We start from the raw sequence: 22,036 nt of genomic DNA, 5'->3' as shown, positions 1-22,036 counted from the left end.
TGTGCTCCGCCCACGTACTCGGAGGGAGATGGCTTGCCAATGGAACCAATCAGTTGGGGGGCTGAAACTTAAACCAGAAACTAATTGAAGTTTTGCGGGTGCTCCGTGCTCGGACATAATTCCGCTTTTGTACTTGCAGCCAGATGATCCCATCAGCGAAACCCGGAGCTTCAGCTCGTCATTAAATCCTTTGCGTTTCGACTTTGGTCAGTTGATTAAGTATGCATAAACAGCAATTATGCCGCCCCCTTGGGGCGTGTCCGCGTAATTTATGCTAAGTTATGGCGTATTATATCTATTGCGGACCCATTTCGCCTGCTTGTGTATTACCAAGGGCGAGATGGCTGGGCAAAAGAAGCACGGAGCATGGAGCTAGGAGCTAGGAGCTACACAAAAGTTGGCAAACAAAATCCATACATTAAGCATATCCTTTTTGCAAGAGCCTCGAGCTGCCATGGCCATAGTAACCCATTGAAATTAAAACGCTCTATTGAAGGAGCGTCCTTTTTTTGTGGGGCATCCCCCCGCCCCACCACAGCACCCCGCAACAATACTTTTCAAACCTTTGTTGCCTTTTTTGCGTGTGCGCTTTGCGGCCACGAAATTGCAGGTAATTAAGATGCCGCCCCATGGCATAAAGTACACAAAAAACGGCAAGAGAAAAACGGAGTGTGGCAAAGGAAAACATAATTCACTGTCTGAAAATTCATTTCGACATTTCGCTTCCCTTTGACACCACTGCTGCCAAGAGGTCTGAATTTTCCCGCTGCTTTTACTTAAGAAGCATTTTCCTCGACGTTCGTTTTCCATCTCCCAGGCAGAGCTGGAGCACCTTCTTGGCCATCCTGTCCTGGGTTAAATTGAGTGTGAAGTGTGCTAAGAGCGCCAAGGTCTAGGCATTTACTCAAATTGGAGTATAATTGACTACAAGCCATTTGTTGTGAGCAGCGGTTTTATGGTGCTATTAAATATGCCTCTTTATAAAGCACAGGTCGTAAATAACTCTTGAGGCCAATAATTTGGTGGCATCATTCAGCGATTAGCCAGAGCAAAAATTATAATGTTCACGTACTAATAATCATAAATCCAGCCTAACAGCTTTCAACAGATAATGAAAGTCCCATAAAAGAAGACATTAAATTGAAATTATAATACGTGTATATTCAAATGAGAAACTAATATGTTTGTGCAATTTATAAATTAAGTTTATTTTTCCAAACAACAGAACCCAATAATGCAAAAGACACGCTGTTCTAAACAATCTGAAATATTGCGCAGGGGGGCGAATGTTGCATTCGTTTAACCCACTTGGCATTCATTGTTGCATGCAGCATGAAATATGGAAAATTATGCTCAGTCTGGTGAAGGAGAATGCGGCAACCGAACTGCATTGCTAATCGGGATCGTAAGAGCTACACAAAGAAAAGTTTTGAGTCCCTTAAATTGGTAGTTTAAAATGAGTTAAAATCAAACTCAAATACAAGTTGGCTGATACTTGATCTTAATTTGTATTATTTTAATTAGAAATTACCCTTTTATTACGAGTATAACTTAATGTTCAGTTTTGCTCTGTGCATCATCTACATGCTACTAATTCACAATGCGCCTGGCAAGGAGAATCTGGTTAAACATGTGCCATAATGCCATAATTTGCCAAATGCACAAACACAAGGAGGAGCCGTATCAGACATCTTCCCCGAATCCACATGAGCTAAGATTTTTGGCCAGCGACACAGTCGCCCTGGGAGATAAATCTGGCCAAGTTTATTGAATTATCCAACAGTTGCGTTGGCCATCCAGATCCAGTTGCTCTGTTGGACGGTTGGACGGGACAGCTTCGATAAATTGGCAACATGGCTTTAATTGGCTCCGAGGCGTGCAATCAAAACAGTTTTCGATAACGCGCCACGAAAGGTTCAAAGCCCAAAGTTCCTTTGACATGGCCTGCGGCTGCAACTTGGCTTTGCTTTTGCCTTTGCCTTTCCCATTGCCTTTGGTTTTGGTTATGGTCTCGTCTCTCGTGGGCGAGAAGGCAAATCAGATAAGCACTTAATGCCAAGCACACAATGTGGCCAAGAGTTGTTGGCCAGGACACAAACGCAGGCGCACACACACACACGCCTGACTGGCTTGTAATGGAATTGCGATTGTATCTGGCAGATACATTTGTGCTGAAGGTCCACAAACGAACCCATTTGTTTGGCAAGCAGATTTATGCTCATGCTCATGCCGTTGTCATCGGAAGCCTAATTAAATTTCACAGGCGGCCGAAGTTCGAGTCGGAAAAATTACACTACAACTGAATTAATTAAGCCAACAAGTTCTACTACTTCGTTAGTATGTGTAGTGTCGTCGCTCGGTTTCATTAACAAGAAGTCGGCAAACAAAAGTTTGCCGCTGTCGGAAAAGTTTATGATCCGACCTCGAAGAGATAGCGCAACAAGTAAATTCCGACTTAGCACGCGCCATCAGCCGAAGATACATTTAATTAATTTTTGATTCCACCAGATACTCACAACGACTAGTCGTATCTTCGGGTGACGCAGTTCCCTGCTTGTTATTGATACAGATTAGATTCGTTTCCAGCTGGCAGCTTACTTGCTACTCACTTGGGACACTGACCACTTCACCGAAACTTTTGAATTTAATTAAAAACTTTTCCTTTTACTCGTCCAACATTAGACACTCCAAGTGTTTTTTAAATCGAAATCAATTGCATGGCAGTTACAACTGGACATAAATCGCGTACAAATTCCGGTCGGACAAGCAGAAAGTCCTAAGTAAACTTTTCCTTTGTCTGCTCCATATGCAAAATTAGGCACAAACTTTGTGGAATCGAAAGCGACTCCAAACACAAAGGAGGCATCCGCTCGCAGTTGCCCATCACTTGAAGTTATTGAACCACGATTGCCGACCATTGTTCACCCATTATGCATGCTGGAGAGGATCGGCGGAATGGAGGGCACAAGAGGCGCCTCCGACAATTACACAAGGTCCCTCCAGCAAAGTGCCACAAAGAGCAACAGTTGTTGCAGCCACAAAGAAAACCCAGCTGCAACAGAAGTCGCAGCAGCAGCAGCACAAATGTGTCAAGGCAACAACAAAGGCAGCAGAAATAATAGTGCTCATAATAGATGCAAATGCTGAAGGCATTTGGGATCAACATAAAGCAACAGAATAAATAAATAAATACAACTCAATAACAATTCTGCAACTAGAAGGGGGTTAGAGCTAAACATAACACCAATCTAATAACCAATCTCTCAATTATTCTGTCAACAAAATTTAAGCTTTTAATCAGGTATATTTAAGAATATTAAGTGGCTCAAATATAAGTAAATATAGTAAATCATATATGAGCATCAATTTCTGCAGTCTAATTTAAGCACTTTAAGCCACTTCTAAATAAAATATCAAAATTAAATGAAATTTGCACAAAACCATTTCTATAATTCAACTTAACTCTATGCTTTGCAAAGCTTCTCAAAAATATACATAAATGAGAAATGTTTGAAAAATAACATCAAAACATCAACAATGACAGTCGTTTTAGTAAAAGCTAAGCCGGCGAATGCGAATTTCCATATGAATAGAGCAACAATTGTCCAAAGGCAGCGCAAATTGCAAATGAAATGAAATATGAAAATCAAACTGACTTCCCAATTGACATTAGCTGACTGCCAGAGGAGAACGCAAGTTTTTTTTTTTATTTTTTTGGGGGGAACAGGAGGTTGTGGGTATGGAAATGGAAATAGAGGTGACGAACACAAAACAATTCTACTTGGGCGCTTGACAATGGCATTGGCCCCCTCTCGGCATCTTTCCTCTGCAATTTCGACGGGTTTTCCTTACCCGGGTGTAGTCAATTGTAAACACATTTAAACAAAACTCAACGAGACGTGCAGAAAATTGCTGATATGAAAAGTGAAAAGTGCGCCGAGGTCGTGTGTTTTTTGGGTATCCAACGAGAATGCTGCCTACGCCAATTTGAGTTGCCAAAATTGTGGGCAAGTGATTGGGTAGGTGGCAGGGAACAAGATGAAGATGAGGTCCTGACTCCCGAAATAAGGGCCAGCCACAAAATAATGTTATTGATATGAATTGAGTTCGTTTCGCAGGAAGCGAAAGTGCGTGAGCTGGCCAAATAATTATCCTGGCTTCGTCTCGGAAAACTCTAATTTCAAGCACTAATTTAGGGAGGGATTGTAGTGAAATCAAATTAATTGTGAGCCAGCGTTTGGGGTGTGAATTAGAAATATTGGAAAATTAAATGAGCCAAATAAATTAATTTTCCTACACCTTGGAAAACTCAATTGTATCTTTAAAAGCCTCATGAACTTCAAAAACGCAATAACGGCCAGCTTTACATTACACGAATAATTTATTGTAAACTTTTTCTAGGCCGCAGATTTGCTCAGCAATTTTGCAAATTTGTTCTGAGCTTTGGAACTTCCCAAGACGCTTTTAGCCACAAGTTCAATGTCGTTTTCGTTTTCGTTTCTGTTTGAGTTGAAGTAACCCACTTTAACCACTTCGCCCGGCCATATTTCAATTGGACTACAAAGTATTTGTCGAAAATTCCCCGTCCTAGCAACGGCAGAGAAATAATCAAATTGTATGATGAACACGCCTCGACTGGAATTATTATAAGAGGCAGTCGCAGAAACAAATTCCCAAGCTCACAAAAAAGTTGGCCAAACAATAACAAAATGAAAGAAATGTGCACTTGAGCCGCGAAAAAGTGAGGGAAAAGTACATTTATTCTCAACGCAAAGTTCTTGAAATCAAAGTACGTAAGCAGCACAACAAATAAGCGCAGTTAAAGTACGAATTTTCTCACTGGCTTTGGCCAAATGACAAAGTTAAATAAAAAGCAGCGGAAAGGAATCCTGCCCTGCTTGTTGCCAGGACTGTCACACTTTGAAAAGGATACGCCACATGCACTGTACCTCTGAGCAGCTGCTTTCCTTGTTCTTGAGTTTATGTATATACATACGTATGCGGGCAAACAGTGGCGGTCAAAATAATAGCACTTTGTTAAGGTAGAAGAAATAGTAGATAGATAGTTTCAAATATATAATACCTAATTACCATGGGTAATTACCCAGGGAGGTAATGAAAGCCATTTAGAGTTAAATTTCTTACGAAAAATCACTTAAAACTAAGGCATACTAATACTCTTAATAAAAAGGATCAAATTAAAGGCCACAAGAGCCCTGTAATAGCTATAATACTATATCTTACGTGCAAGTTTAGCTTCATGATAGTACAATTTTGTTTGTCTAGTAAGAAAACCATGTTGAGATATATTGTTATGGCCAAATCTGTGGGTGTTTATGGTGTGTGCCGAGCACTTTTGAGTAGACCGCAAGACATTTGTGAAAGAGCAAACAACAGACGGCAAACAAAGTCCATTTCAGAACTCACACCTTGCCGGGTTTAGACATATGCAAATTCAGTGCGCGAACAAATTGTGCAATTGTTGGTGGGTAGGAAGTGAGAACAAGGCATTTAGCACGTGTGGCACGTATTTCATTTCAGAACCCGGCGCAAACCCACCTACAGCTCAGACCAGAGGAAAAGCAATGAACCAGGACAAAGGTCGACTGTATAGGGAGCTCAAAGGATGCAGGGAAACATAGTTGGGAGTAGAGAGCGGTGCTGAAGGGAAGATTGTGGCACAAATGCACTTAGCGCCGCCGGTCCTTTGAAACTCCTTTTTTGGCCGGCCGACGAACTTAAAGCCTCATCTTTCCTTAATTCATTGCCGGACGGGTTTTATAAATTATTCCATTCCATTAAGGCTCGGCTTTCACGCTCCACGTTCGCCGCTTTTCAGCCCAAAGCCAAATGGGCAAGTGGGCAAGTTGGCAAGTGTGTGTGGAAAATAAATAAATCGCTTGTTCTGGTAATCTCTGGCTACATTTTTATCGCCCTCTGCTCAGCTAGCCAACCAGCATAATCCCGGCTAACACAGATACATCCGCCTGTGGAGCGGGGAAAGTAGTGTCCCTTTTGGTCGGAAGGATCTGGGCACTGCCTGTTGAGCGATTCGGTGTTTACACTTTATATTTATTTGAAATATGAGCTCCTTTCCACGCTGCCAAGTGCACTACTATATAAATCAGCCAGCACGCTTGCAAAATCGTACCCATGGCAGCTGTCACTTCGCATTATTATCATCCACAAAAGATCCGGCGTGATGATGATTCATTCCCAGGACATTGCGCCTGGTATAGCACCCAGGATGCCAACTTTCGATTAGATTGGGGATCTTGAGCAGCACGAGTCTGTCAGTGAGGACAACATGATTTCAACTCCTTTTTGAATAAATTGTACGCCATCATCGGGTGATAATAGTGCCAGTAAGGAGGAAGTCCTGGAAGTGTGCTATTTCCATAGAACAACACAATATGTCAGCTCTGTTCAACTAAAATATGAAATATTTAATTACATATTATACTGGATCTACTAAGCTCTGGCTTTGAACCATCATCGTGTGTGAATCTATCGCACCTATATCATCATCAACAAATAATTAAATATTTATTCATAACAGCAATCGAAACACGCGTTTTTATAAAAACGCAAATTTTATTTTAATTCTTTTTATGTACAAGCCATTAATAAAACAAAAGTTATCCCATTAAAGCTTAATATCTCATTCAAGCGCTCAATTGACGACAGTTAAGAGCAAATACCATTTTTGCTCAATGAAAAGGATTTTTACTTATAATCCCCGGCTGAAGTCCACAGAAGCAATCGAAATTGGAAACTCATAAATTGCCTTTATGTTCTGTCATTCCATTCGCAACAAAAGTGGTGGAAAATGGAAAACGATTCAGTGCATCAATGGCAATCCGGCGAAATCCGAATGGAATGCCATAGTTCGGACCAAGGCTAAAACGTTTCAGCCATTTCTATCGCAACAGCTGAAATGTTGTTTTAGGCGAAATGCTATTTAAGCGATTTAAGAGCCCGTTCGACAAATCTTCATCCCCAAAATAAAAAAAATAAAACACTCAATAAAGCATAAAATTCTGTGGAAATGCCTGGCTGGCTGGCTTTTAACACAATCTCTTTAAGCAAAAACACATTGGATTTATGACATATTCGATTCGATTCTTTCATGCTACATTTCATGCGGATATTAATTGCCGCCCACCAGCAGCACATTCAATAATTGATGCCGTTGTTTGCCTAAAAAGTAAGAGAAATTTAAAGCAAAATCTAGAATAAATCACAGCACAATCTTGCCATGTGGGCGGTATAAAACTGCTGCAGACAGCACTGTACGCATGATTTATGCGCCTAATAAATTGCAGCGGCGAAAACTAAAAGATGTTTTGTGCTCGGCGCAGAATGAAGATAAACTATCCATTGGGATGGTTATGTTGGCTTCGCTTGGTCTGGGTTGGCTTCCAATCCACTGAGTCCGAAACGAAAGGCTCGATTCACAACTGACAGCCAACGAATTGGAAATCGGCAAACAAACATTTTCATTACTCATACGTCAGGGGGGCCGCGCGTGTTTGCAAGCGCGAAAAACCTGAAACCAAACCAAACGAAACCATCTACCATTGAAAACGTTTTGACAGATGCAGACGGCACAATTTCGCTTGGCTACGTTTTTTAATACCCAACAGTTTTGCGCAACATTTCGCGTGCAAAGTTTTTCAACACGGCCTCTTTTTTCCAAATTGTTTGTGGGGGTCGACACTTCAACACACCGAGTGCCAGAGTATAGATGCCCCTACATGATACACGTTGTAACCCACATACATTTGCCAGTTTTATGCTTTTTTCCCAGTTCCACCGCACCCACCGCATTTTCCCATTTCCCCTCGGCTTTTGGACGCTTTTATTGAAGTCTCCTCCCGCTCGCTTTTATCAAATGCAATTTACGGATCCCTGACATCGAGCATTAGCGTTGGGCTGCCGAAGTCAAGCCAAGTCAAGTCAAGTCGAGCTTGCTTAACGCACAGCAGCTGCTTTCCCAGCCACGAATTTCCTCCCTGTAGACCACCAACTTTTTTCGACAGCTACTTCTCGCCTATGGCACTTTTCCACACGCTTTTATTGCTAATTTCTGTTATTGCCAACGTTTTGCGTGAGTTTCGCGAGTTGTCGTAAAAATATTTTTATTAGCCGATCGCGGGTGGTGGGCGTAGAAATTGGGGAACGAGCTTCAATCCCCCCCTGCTGAAAACACATTAAAAGCACGAGCTGCCACATTTCGGCAATGGGACACGCTAGAAAGTATGCTAGGAAAAATCCAGCACCTTTATTATCAGATTCGCACTCTCAGCACTATAGCAAATTCCATTGATTCCACAGTTAAATACTTAAAGCCATGACTAATGCCTGTATTAAAGGTTCAATAAAAGTTGTGTCATAATGTATTCATTCGAGAAGGTCATTTAAAGAGGTTTAATTCAGTTGAAAGGTACTACTACAAACATTTCAAGATTTGTTCAACCTGAATAGGAATTCAGCTAATATATTTATTCTGCAATTTTACTCACAAGCTTCGTCTGCTTCAAAATTTGCACTCAAGGTGATCAAAGAAAATTTCTAGTCCATAATATTGTGGCTTGCTCATTCAACATGATTTATCCGATTTTTATCTAACACCCGACTATTTTTCAAACCACTTGAAGATTGAATCACTTATTCATTCACTGGCTGATGCTCAGGTTCAATGTGTACGATTTATGGGCAAGTTTGTACCGAGAGATCGTAAAATTTAAGTGGCCCCGAGCCCTCGCTGCTGAAGACGCTTTTATGGCTATGGCCAGTTAATAACCAAATTTGTCTGCTCAGCTTTGGCTTAAACATTAAACCCACTTGCTAGGAGATGGGCGATGAGAATCGAGCGAGTTGTGCTGAGTGATGTACTGCGATTTCGTGTAATTCGTGCAATAAATATAAAACTTGTATTATTACACGAGGAGATGGAGAGCCGCAAAACCAGGGCAAACATGCCAGGGCGTTTGTCATAAAACGCCACTCGTTCACAAGTGTTCAAGTGTTGTGCACACAAAGTGCATTCAGATTGCCATTACCCAACCCAACCCAACCCAACACTCAGCTCTCGGGGAATCCCCCTCGATGTTCTGCTCAGCCAATTTGCAATCCTAGATTTTATGATGCTCGCTTGCGAAGCAGACTTTTCTGCGTTGCCGGCTGTCATTGTGGTTTTTGCTCTTGTCACTTTGCAATTCGAGTGCAGTCGGCAATTTGCCTAAACGATAAGATTAGAAAATGGAAATGGAAATGGAGACAGCTACCTGACGCAATCTCACATGCCAGAAATTTGTCGTTTGCCATCCAAGACCCGATTTCCGAAAACGAAAATCCTCGATATCCAACTGGACATGACCAGTTTCCGGAGGAATGCACTCCAGTTACAACATGGCACACACATTTGTTTGCTGTTTTCTGACCAAAAAACAAGACCAACTTATGCTGGCACATTTTAGTTGACAGAAATATGCAAACCGACACAAGTAAATATTTATTTTATTATTTATTTTAAAGAAATGTGCAAGCTCACAGAATAAATATTATGGAACATTTTAAAATCAATAAGAAGAAACCTAAACCAATACAAGTTGGTGAAGCGATTGCTCTACAAATTTCACATATTTAAACTATTAATTTACAAAAATAAATGTGGCGGTCAGTTTCCAGCTGAACAGTTCTCTTTATTATTTCAGCGATTAATGAAAATAATTGCCACTGATAATAATAGTTTTTTTTGTTATCCGGTTACATACTTTAAATTTATTTTATTATTCTCCCAATTAGAAAACTTTTTTTTAATAGAAAACTTAATATTCCGTAACAGCATAACTATTTATGCTTAATTACCAGATGACAGTTTAAATTTCTTTTGGCTATAGTTACATTATTTTGAAAAAATAGCAATTATTTTTAGACTTCTGCAGGGAATGCCTTTAATTAATAGCTGATGCAATCGCTTAAACTCAATTAAGTTACACACGCAACCCACATCTTCTGTGTAAAAAATCAATGTATTCGACCATAAATAATTCCGCTGCAATCAGTGCAACAGTATTCAGTCCTGGAACTTTAATAGCGCCAAGCTGTTGGAAAACCAATTAAATTCCCTTTTCAAATGGAGCGTAAAACGCAAAATACTTATGGTGGGGGCGCCACACACTCGCACACACGCATTTATGAGTTCGGCAAAACCCATTTGATTGACTAACGAAACTTATTTGCCACTTTATTTCAGCGGACGCAGTGCAGCAGTTCCACGACGACCATGAGCGACCAGATTGGCAACCCGAATGCAACATTCAGTGGCAGTGGCAGTGGCACCAACGCCGCCGCCATCGCCGAAAGTGCGGCGGAGAGCGGTCCGGACTTCGATGCACTTCGGGCCGCCTGCGAAACGCGGCTAAATGCCAGCGGTCAACTGCCGGGTGAGTCGTGCACTGTGAGAAAATATGTAGCACATAGCATACTTATTAAAGTTTTGCTACATTTGATGCAGTTGTAAAACATTCACTAGAGAATTTTAGAAGTTTTTATAAACATCAAAATAATATTTCAATGTTATTTTTTGCACTGTTTTACTCATTTGTAGATCCTTACATTCTTTTTTTTTTATGACAATCATTTGCCTTTACTTGACCGAAAGAAAAAATTCATACCGAAATTGTAGCACTAGGGAAATATAACAATTTTAGTTATTTGACTACATTTTTTGCCCGTGCTTCTGGCTCTGGCCAACTGCAATTTCGGCGTCCATTATGCACGAGTAACTTTAAATTGCTGACCTAACCACTCCCCTTTCCCTTTGGCCCCTTGGCAAACAGGCTCCGGAGGACCAGGCGCAGTAGCAGGAACCCACTGTGCCGGCACCTTTGATGGCTGGCTTTGTTGGCCGGATACGGCTGTCGGCACTTCCGCCTACGAACTTTGCCCGGACTTCATCACGGGATTCGATCCAGCAAGTAAGTGCGCCGGGCAGGAGCTGAATTGTTTATTAAATTCCACAAAGCTACATCCGTTTCGGGGTCAGCTGGGGATCTGCATATGACACGAAAAAATATATATACATACAGATATACTATATCACATGTATGTATGTTACATATAGGTTACATAGCATGCCAAAGGGAAATGTGTTTGCACGAAGCAATGCGGTTGGATGAGTTGGATGGGTTGTTTGGTAGGTGGGGTGGTGTGCCAGTCTACCCTCTAATTGGGCTCATCCCCGAGCTCATCGTTATATACACATAAATGGAACAGAAAATACGCTCCAAGCCAGGCCAAATCAATTGGAAACTTGTTATGTTTATGCTTTGATTTCGTGTCGTATGGAGGCATCAAGTATTCACAAAACCACACGGGCTAAAGGCAAAGCTCCTTGGAGCTCCCTGGGCCACTAAATTATCCAAAAGAGCTCGACAAAATGCTAAAATGTTTCGCCTGATTTGGCACAATTTGCCGGAGTCTAACCGAAATCAAATGTAAGCCAGAAAACACGGCCAAATTGATTGAGGCTGCTGGGCAGAGTTGAAGTCAAAAATGTGTGTGGGTATTTAAAGCTGCTAGAGCAGAGAAGAAAGGCGATTAAAATTTTATCATGTTTGTGAATTTCATATTTTTAATCATTAATCAGTGTTCTTGGCAAGGTGTTGATGACGGTCATAATACCAGAACTAAAGAAGAAAACCCTTTGAATAGTTTCAGCAACTCATTGTCGTATCATTAACATATCATAAAAATATCAAAGGTGACTTGAATTATTTCTCAACTTTCTGCCGCACTGCGTATATATTTAATTTCATTCATAATTAGCAGATGAGTGCTATATAAATTAATCAACTGATTGGCCGAGCGCACAAAGAAAACTAATTAATAATGCTTGGCATTAAAGCAAACGTTTAAAAACAAAGCCACGCTCTAGAAAAACGTCATAAATGTGGATAAATATTTGAAGCAATTTATGGCATAAATCATGCGCTGCATGATAATTTGCATTAATGGTGCACAATATGTAGCCAGCCAACTTAAACCTCAACCTCGTTTTGGCCATGACCAGGGCAACGAAAATAGCGAGAGTTGAATGACTTTTTTTGTTATGACAGAGCGGAGAAAACAAGGCGAGCGTCAAGAAAGTGCTACTTTTGCTACATTTAGCTTGTGGTTAGCTTGGCGCCACCCCCTTTTTCATCCTTTTTGTATTTTTTGTTTTTGGTTTTTTTTTTGCCTTTCGGGGTCGCCGCCAGCTTGTACAAGATTATGTGCTTTGGCACTGCGCCGCCATTAACTTTTATGGCACTTCCGGTCGCCGGATGTCGATGTGGTGAGCTGCGGTCGAGAACTGCCTCACCCCGCCGGCTACTTATCTGCCACACAGCGCGTATACGTGATTTTCTTGGTCTGCGTGCCAAACGGCGATAAATGGATTTCTGGCTAAAGATCATCTGTCGAAAAAAAAAACGAAAGAGCCGGAAAAACGAACGACCTGATAAAACTCACCTTCGAAGTTCCTAACAAAAATTCTCCAGTAATTTTTCTACAAGTGCCACTCGGTAAATTGCATTGCAAACTTGGTAATCTGCAATCGAATCGAATGGAAAGTTTTTGTCACGAACTTCGTCTTGATTCGACTTAAACACACACATGACCCAAACAACAGAATGATTATGCAATTTTCAAATTGATATGGTTGCCATTCCGATGCGAACCGCAATTCTTTTGCGGTTAACTTGGTGGCAGATGCAATAAATAATGGTTAATTCAATTGAATGCTCAGGCCGACCGCAAAATGTAAATATGAGCCGGAATATTTATCCAGTAGTCAATCATAAAATCACACACATTTAGCAAGTGTAAATATTTGTGTGGTGCGCAGGATGTGAAAATGTTTGCTAGAAAAAGCGGAAAAGAATTAATCGTATATACAATATTTATTAAGGAGCTGTAATAAGCAGAGTGAACAGCATGGTTAATTATTTTTTATTTATCGCAAACTGACATCGCTTTAATTATGCAGGATATGCCCACAAGGAGTGCGGTCTCGATGGCGAGTGGTTCAAGCATCCGCTGACCAATAAAACATGGTCCAACTACACAACCTGTGTAAATTTCGAAGACCTCAACGTAAGCCGATCCCTTATATATATGTGTATATCCTTTATCCTTTATGCAATTAATTAATCGCAACACTATATATATTCAGTGGAAGCACACCGTGAATCTGATCTACGAGGTTGGCTACGGCACATCACTGCTGGCCATTCTGCTGTCGTTGGCCATATTGGGTTATTTCAAGTGAGTATGGCCAAGGGCTTTGCACTCCTTCATCTTGGCCACAAACAAGTTGACAGCCTCGTTGGGAGATGGCAAAAACACTCAGGGGTAATGAGGCACGCTGGTGATTATATTGCGACTTATATTATGACGACTGGCGCCAAAAGTGAAATTTACTGATGGCAAAACAAATGCGACAGTGGCTTAATCAACTGCCAACCTGGATGCTGGGCCCAAATGCTCATTGCACTCATTGCTCACTTAATGCGGCACAATTGACGCCGGAAATGGGAAAATACATTGTGTCCCCATCTCCTGGAGACTCGAAGCAGGATATCGATTAATTTCCCAGTGCCTGCAGACCAATTAGTGCTCTGGGTTTGTTTATCGCACATTCGAATGGAACTGGGGCTCAAGGATAAAGGATAATGGATGTGCGGACTGAGGGGCCATAGATGGGGCGGCCAACTGACAGAACTGTTTTAAATTGTGAGCCAAAGGCAAATAAAATGGGGCCAGCTACGTGTGGGAATTCGGTCTGCCCTAAAAAAGTGAATAATTAAAAGTTTAATGACAGAGCAATGGGCAACGCCAGCCCCAGAAAAACGCATTCCTCAAACAGCTGTAATGAAAATACCAGAGTATTCATTCAAATATAATTTAATTGTATAAAGGAAATTGAGTCTTTGTGTTTGGCTAAAATCAATTAAAGGGTACTATTATACAATAGACCTATATTATAGCAGTAAAATTCTAAGTCAATAATCGTATTGCCTAAACGAAGTTTAGAAGTAAAATTAGCTAATTTATGTTACAATTTAACCTAGCGTTTTCAAAATATTTAGACAGAAGTAAATTAAGTAAAGTAGAGAAGGGAATAACGAAAACAATCTAACCTATTGAATTAAATTGCTGAGAAAAAATCAAACTAGATTCAGTTTGGCCAGATGTCAGCAATCAATGCAATTGAGCAAAGGAGAAACGGAAAATGGGAAAATGAACTTTGTCCTTTTGGTCGCAGGACTTTTTCTGCCTCTTTCGGCCCTGTCCAAGCTGCCTCACGTGCCCCGGGCCGAATGCAAATGAAGCCATAGACAAACTTGCAAATTTGGCCATAAAAACTTGCCACAAATTGCCGGCCAAAGTAATTCGATTCGCATATTTGTCTTTCGATTGAACAGATCCCTGAAGTGCGCCCGCATCACGCTGCACATGAATCTGTTCGCCTCGTTCGCTGCCAATAACTCGTTGTGGCTGGTCTGGTACCTGCTGGTCATGCCGAATTCGGAGCTACTGCATCAGAGTCCGGTAAGTGGGCACACCTGGCGAATGCGAAATGGCGAATCAACCTCGGCTTCCGATTTCCATATTCCATACTCCGTGCGAACACCCAGATGCGCTGCGTGGCCCTGCACATCGCGCTACACTACTTCCTCCTGTCCAATTACTCCTGGATGCTCTGCGAGGGATTCTATCTGCACACCGTCCTCGTCGCCGCATTCATTTCCGAGAAGAGGCTGGTCAAATGGCTCATCGCTTTCGGCTGGGGCTCCCCGGCCATCGTCATATTCGTCTATAGCATGGCTCGCGGCTTGGGCGGCACGCCCGAGGACAATCGTCAGTAAGTGAATAATGGAATAGGTACAGCTTACACCGAAAGAAAATGAGGAATGCCAACATTCATCAGAAGTGACTTACATCAGACGGCATATAACCATATTGTCTTGTTTAGACTTCCCCTACACATTATTACAATGCCAATATCCTAGTCTAATCACATTGAATTATATTGAAATCCCACAGACATGTTGAGTATCTCAGATTTGATATCAAGATATTTCTGTGTAGCTAAGAGATTCAGTCTGTCGGGCACTTGACCAAAATGCTAATCAAATCAATCAGCAATTCACCCACTGACTCATCTCGCATTCCTTCTTCTTCCAACTTGCAGCTGCTGGATGAACCTAGCCAACTACCAAAACATTCTAATGGTGCCTGTGTGTATCTCCATGTTCCTGAACCTCCTGTTCCTGTGCAACATTGTGCGCGTGGTCCTTTTGAAGCTAAATGCCCCGGCCAGTATTCAGGGCAGCTGTGGTCCATCGCGAACGGTTTTGCAGGCATTTCGGTAAGTTTTCCCGCCAAAAACAAACGAAAAAAGAACTGGGGGGAGATTGAAACACTTATAAGCGAAGCGAAGAACTCTCAACTGGCCCACGGGGCGAATGCGTAATTATATTTTGCTTCCCTTGTATTTAGACTCCTTCCCATCGGCCATCAGGTCTTTTATTGTTTATTCGCTCTGCACTCGGGAAGTTGGGCTCATTTTACATTTTGAATTACGCATACGCCGCGTTGACTTGCATGTTAATACACAGCTGAAAAACGAAAACAAGGCATTATAATTCACCCTCTCATCCTGTTTTAGGGCCACGCTGCTTTTGGTGCCTCTGCTCGGCCTCCAGTACATCCTTACGCCCTTTCGTCCTGCACCCAAACATCCCTGGGAGAATACATACGAAATCATCTCGGCGTTTACGGCCTCATTCCAAGTAAGTAAAATGTTTTCGTTTCGTTTTTGCTTTGTTTTTCTTTTTTCTTTCCGGCTTTTGTTTTGCACGCTCTCATAAAATCACTTTACGACTCCGAGCTGGCTAAAAAGTTATGATGTTAGTTCGCCTCATGGTGCCATCCACCACTGGGAATGCAAATAAGCCGGAATTACTGGAATACCAAATACCAGGGCTAGCTCATTAGATCGGGTCTCCTTTCAAATCAATAATGAAAATACACGCCATGTGAAATACCCGCCATTGGCATTTCACTTGATCTCAGTTTATTAAATTGCTGGCCGAGATTGGAGCGAAGTTCCCCCGTTGGAAAAATGTAGCAAGTTGAGCATGAAATGCACTCTCGCACACGCAGGAACTCGTAAAAGCAACTCGAGCTTGTCCCTCGGACAAGTCAGTCTCGATAGCCCCGCATTTACACTCGGTTAACACACATATATTTCTTGGCCGCAACTTAAGGACAACGACGGAAAACTTCATCCAGCTGCGTTGCCTTCTTGTTTGTTGAATACCCAAAGAATCTTTCAGTTCATGTTTGCAGTTCACAGTTAAAATAATTTGCATATATTTTCCTGTTTTTGTGCACGAAATGGTTTTTCATTGCAGTCTGTTGATGGTAACTGTTGCCATGGAGGTAGAGGTGCCTAAAAGTATGCTGCAGCTTTGACTGCTTTCCTTTAGGAAATTTCAAAAGTAATTTCTACAGCACCCCCTAGCTGTTATTCCAAAATCTTTTAGTTCGATCTACAGCCAACTCAATCGGTTCAAAAAGGTAGCCCAGCTAGGCAACTTCTAAAAACCAACCCATTGAATTCATAAACAGCCCTAAAACAACAGGAAAATCCATTATCTTGCGAGTAAACATGAAATCATCTTGGGTGCCACTAAGCTGCAGTTGAGCTCTTGACTATATCTTTACAACTCGGCAAACGAACAATGTCACCTCGGTCTGAGCCTTTTCATCATGGCCAATCGATTGGTGAAATCTTTTATTCGACTGCTGAAAGTTTAAAGCCAGTCGCCGGGGACTTTTCCTTTGCATTTTCATCTTGTCGTATTTATTCACTTCTTTTTTTATATCGCTGTTTTCCGTTGGCTTATTTGCTGCAAAGATGGCGAAGTTTTCCTGCTGAACTCAGTGGTTGCATATAATTTGGATTTATTGTGGCAGCCGTGCTGATGATGCCGACAGTCGTAAAAGATTCCCCGCAAGTTTTAAGCTCCGGAAAGAATATCAAATAATTTTTGTGTTGGGTGGCGGGGGTTGTGTCGACGAGGGAAATGGAAAAGCCCGAAACTACTTAGTCAAAGAGCAGAATTTATATGCATGTAAACGTGTTTATTTGGTTGTTTTGGTGCCGAAATGCGAAACTTGCTGCAATTGGCATTTGTCCGCCTGTGAGTTTTCCGCAGAGATTTCCCTCTGTTTTCTCCCATAAGCTTAGGGACATTTGGTATTTAGCAGATGTGCAGACTAAACACGTTCCACTTTAATTGAATTAAAAACTTTCGCTTGGCAGAAAGCTAAAGTGGAAAACAAACGTCAGATGTCAACAGAATCGTAATATAAATTTGGCTTGGAATGCTTTCTCTTGACTTCTTGCCAAAATATTTTAAATCAACTAATTGGCTTATTCAACAGGCTTTTTGGAAATTAAATAAAATTCTGTGCTATACTAATAAATATTTGTATGTAATTAAGTTAGAAAAACGCATTAAATCTGTTGCAAAAAAATCATTAATCCACCACAAACTTTTTTTGGTTAGCACTTAAAGTAAATGGCTTAAACTTCCAGACAAAGAATGATAGTTCAACCGGAAGCTTAATAAATGGGACAATAAAGAAGAGGAAAGCATAACAGAAAAGGCAGCAAAATAAGTGAAAAAATGTAATATATATTCGTGTTTATATTTTGGTACATGTAGTACATTTTGGCCATCCGTTCTGTGGTTAAACATATCCCGGAACCAACTATGCCAACTAAAACTACTAAATAAAAAAACAGGAACGATTTACATAACAATGTGCGCAGTGTCGACAGTGCACAAATAAACATATAACTTTAGAAAAATATGAACTCCGGACTAACAAATCGAAACATTTGACCCCATTTCGCAAAGAAAAAGATTAAAATGCAGTTTTACGTAGAGAAAGAGAATTTTATTTTAGATGGCTCAGTACAATACATTCACTCTTTGAGTACGGATAGAGTCAACCAATTCAAGTGGAGACAATCAATTCTAGTCCTGGAAGAAGTGGTTCATTTGCAATCAAACAACAAATGTCTTCATTGCAATATGCTGTGAGGTTATAAAACCCCATTTTGATTATGGAAAGGCAGCCAGAAACAGAGGAGTAAATGGATGGCAACTGTGGCTGATTGAGTCCATGATGGGTCTCCGTGAGTAGTGGCAATCAAAAGAATCCCCGCTCCGAAGTGCTAACCAGAAATCCAGGCAGTAGTCAATGCACGTACCCGGCCATACATTAAATATTTACATATACATAATATATATATGTGTGTGGCCCCCACAAATGCCGCTTGCAACAATCAGGCAGAAAGTGGCAGGACAAATGCCAAACAGTGGGTTCGCATCGGTGTGGAGGAGCTAGCGAAGGACTCACGGCCCGTTGAAGTGGCCGTCTGACGGGCGAAATGAATACGGAGCCATTTCGGTGGCAGAATGGTGGAATAACCAAAGAAACAAGCAAAATTGTATTATGTATTGTATTAGGAGCGAGTCAGGACAAACAAGAAACTAGAAATATACAAAAAAACAGGGTGTCGGCTATTGCTATACCCTGGAAAACATTATTGGTATAAAATCATATTTAAAAGTTGATATTGGCTTTGAAGTAGGTTTGAACAAATTTTGTATTCATTTGTTTTAATATTTCACCGGGCTATGGGCTTTGTTTCTAGACCAATCTAATGCTTTGAAAGCTAAGCTACTAAGATACCGATAATACCCATTTACAGGGTACAAAAGGGACAAAATTGATGGGCACTGCAATAAGGACAACTGCGATAAGCCCCGGCGATAATTTGGCCAGCCTGCTCATCCTATTTCCATTTCATTTTTGCAGGGTCTGTGCGTGGCCATTTTGTTCTGCTTTTGCAACGGCGAGGTGATTGCCCAAATGAAGCGCAAGTGGCGGATGATGTGCTTCAGCAACCGACCGCGGACCAATTCCTATACAGCCACTCAGGTCTCGGTAAGATTTGTACTAAAAGCTTCACATGCTTTTCTCCCATCCTTTCTACTTTCTACTAATTTTGTACCACGGGTTACGGCGCGTATGAGTAATGCAGCAGCAGTAGCACACTTAAGCACTCACAGTTTATTGGCCTATAGATCCGAATTAATCGCATGCAGCAAATAATAACAATAAAAAATCAATTAGAACAGTATAAACAAAAAGATACATAAGACAGTTACAGAAACCGACGCACCGTTGCCAACTGGCCAACCACCATGATAGCAAATTCTCAGTTCTTTTGATTGTAGTTCGTGCGCTGCGGACCGCCACTGCCAGGAGAGGAGAAGGTATGACTAAAGGACATGTCGGCCAAGCGACGCGCCTCCGCAGGACCCCAACACCATCAACCCCACCACCAAAGCCACCAGTTGTCCACGGAGCAGCAGAGAGCTCGCAGTCAGAGCCTGGCGAGTTCGTCGTCCTTCCTGGATGGGTGGCGCGACCGGATGCCGTTCCTGAAACGCCGCCAAACCATCGACCACTCCCGCCAGAGCCAGCCACTCATGGAGGAGGGCGGCGAGACTGCTGGCCAGGCCAAATCCGCGCCAGGTGCCGTCGACAGGCCGACATTGATGACGACCATTGCGGAAGATGTTGCCGAGACAGGAACGGCAGCAGCATCGCACGCAGCTGCAACATCCGACGCAGCAGCAGCAGCAGCAGGAGGTGCAACTGGAGCGGAGGAGGGCCATCCCAATGGCATGGGCACTGTCATCGTTCGCATGGAGAGAGCTGGCCAACAGCACATGGCCGACGAGGCGCTTTAGGTTAAACCCTTCGAGTCACACAACATCTCATAGTTTAAGCCACAGTTATACCAAAACCGAAACAGGTCAAGAACCCAAAAACCAAACCCCACCAAAAGCTACAGCCCATTGAATCCAGTTAGCATCGCCAGGCATGTTCCTGAAATACCTAGAGTTTCTAAAATAAATAACCGGGTGTCTAAAAGTGGTCAATGTCATTAAGCATTAATTTTTAGATTCGCCATTGTTGTTAAATGTTCAGAGGCACTGCCGTTAAAAATTCCCAGCTAAAACCTTAAAAGTAACATTTTCATTAGCCAAGTTAGCATTTTTCTTCAATTTGCATTGCATATTTTATACACTATTTTGAGACACCCGAGATATTGCTACGAAACTTTCGGAATACTTCAAAGCACCCAGAATAAGTTCCTTAGCCAGCTAGGCTGATGTATATTTTGCAACAATTTGCGCCATGCTAAATGTTAAGTTTTAATAGTATATACAGAGCAGTTTTCCTTGGTTTCCTCAGAATGCGAAATGCGAAATAAATTTCAGCCTTTTGCCGGCAACGGACCCACTTGAATGAGAACATATTTATTGTACCTATGAATGTAGGAATTTATGTGGATATTAAATATCATTGTTGTCTTAAGTGTTAAGTGTATCCTAGGACTAGTGCCCCCAACTCCCTTCTCCCAAAAAATAATATATATATCTCTCTCTCTCTGTGGTAAGCTGAGCTTTCTGGCAATCGCTTTTAGTGTGTCTATGAATGTACGAAAATGTAATAAAATTTTAATTATATCTACGTATGCTATACATTTGCAAGTTCCTCTGAAACTGCTCTGCTCTTCTCTGCTGTGCTAATTAGTCGACTTTCAGTTTGTTTAATGAATCTGGGGTACGTCTGTCAACAACAGCAACAACCGCATTCCAGTCCGGACCTAATGCCCATTTAATGAATGCCATTTGAAGTTGGCCCTCCTCCGTTTCGTCCCCATGGACGTTGGCCAGGTTATCCAGCCTGGTGATGAAAGCACAACAGGTGCTTCCGAATTCCATTTGAGCCAAACCTGTTTTGGGCCACAACATGAAGCCTAATTTATATTGGGGTCTAACGAGAATTGCTGGGCTTCACTAAAAACAATGCTGAACTATTTTGAATTGGTACAATGGAGACGGCCAGTTTCACTTGGGTATTTAAGCAATGGTGGGTGTGAAGTTGGTAACTACGGGTAAGTAATACGGATTTGCCCATTCACAGTGGAAATTCCAGCTTATTTTCTGTTTGATGCGAAGCCATTCGATCTTCAATTATATATTTATCATTTCAAATAAACAATTTAAAGAGCCATCAGTATTGTAACTTGCAATACAATTAAGATTCAGCCTAGATAAACTTTTTTAACAAATAAATGGGCGCAAATGTGACTTACTACTAAGTTAAGACACTGCTAATTGATGGATGAGCAAAGCAAAAAGGTATTTTTCCTTGCCTTTTCAGTTTGCACACTGATTCTAAAGTACAGAGACTGTCATCTATTCTCACGTAAACCTAGCGACGACCTGGCTGAAACCGTATCCTGGCCCACCAGGACACTCCGCAGCTACAAAGCTCATTGCAGTGCTGTCAACATTTGTTGACACTTATTGAGGACTTTCCGTTGAGTTCTGGCTCTGGTTTGGCCGTTTCCCGTTGGTGGTTTTTATAATGACGTCCCTGCAAGTGTCATTGGGTGGGAGTGGGTGGCAGTGGGTGGTAGTGGGCGACAGTGGGCGGCAGCGAGTCCCTGTGGGTGGCTGTGATTGCGACTGCCACTTTGTTTGGATGGCAGGCACGTGTCCTCGCAGTTGCCCCATTGTGCGCACGATGTTTTATGCATGTAAAGTGTGCGCGATAAGTGGCAGTTTCACAATGTGCACTATCACACTCCTGCCCACAGAAACTCATAATTCTGCAGATTATTCGCGCCCGGACGGATAGTGAACACGAGATGCTGTATTCAGCCCAGGTTGATATCGCTCATACGCCGCGTACGCCCGCCGGAGTAAACTTTTCCCATCAGGCTAGCAGGCAAATGAGCTGTTTAATTCCCGAGCTGTTTGTTTCAAAAGCTGCCATCGAATGCGAGTTTTGCCGGAGAGAAAACATTTACGTTGTGCAT

The 22,036-nt window shown here is 41.9% G+C and overlaps 1 protein-coding gene across 1 annotated transcript; it reads left to right on the top strand.

Annotated features, from left to right (window-relative positions):
- The first annotated feature begins 9,489 nt into the window (after window positions 1-9,489).
- LOC6608982 (calcitonin gene-related peptide type 1 receptor) lies at window positions 9,490-20,675 on the top strand. Its single transcript, XM_002033660.2, is given in 11 exon segments — window positions 9,490-9,509; window positions 10,262-10,451; window positions 10,848-10,985; window positions 13,037-13,143; window positions 13,223-13,314; window positions 14,475-14,601; window positions 14,688-14,914; window positions 15,245-15,421; window positions 15,722-15,845; window positions 18,952-19,080; window positions 19,374-20,675. Coding segments are annotated over 10 exon segments (1,800 nt in total). The 5' UTR covers window positions 9,490-9,509; window positions 10,262-10,291; the 3' UTR covers window positions 19,893-20,675.
- Window positions 20,676-22,036: the final 1,361 nt, after the last annotated feature.

Source organism: Drosophila sechellia, chromosome 2R (genome assembly GCF_004382195.2).
Source record: "Drosophila sechellia strain sech25 chromosome 2R, ASM438219v1, whole genome shotgun sequence".
NCBI classification, from domain to species: Eukaryota; Metazoa; Arthropoda; class Insecta; order Diptera; family Drosophilidae; genus Drosophila; species Drosophila sechellia.
The sequence above is the reverse complement of the archived record's forward strand: the minus strand, read 5'-3'. Positions and strand labels throughout refer to the sequence as shown.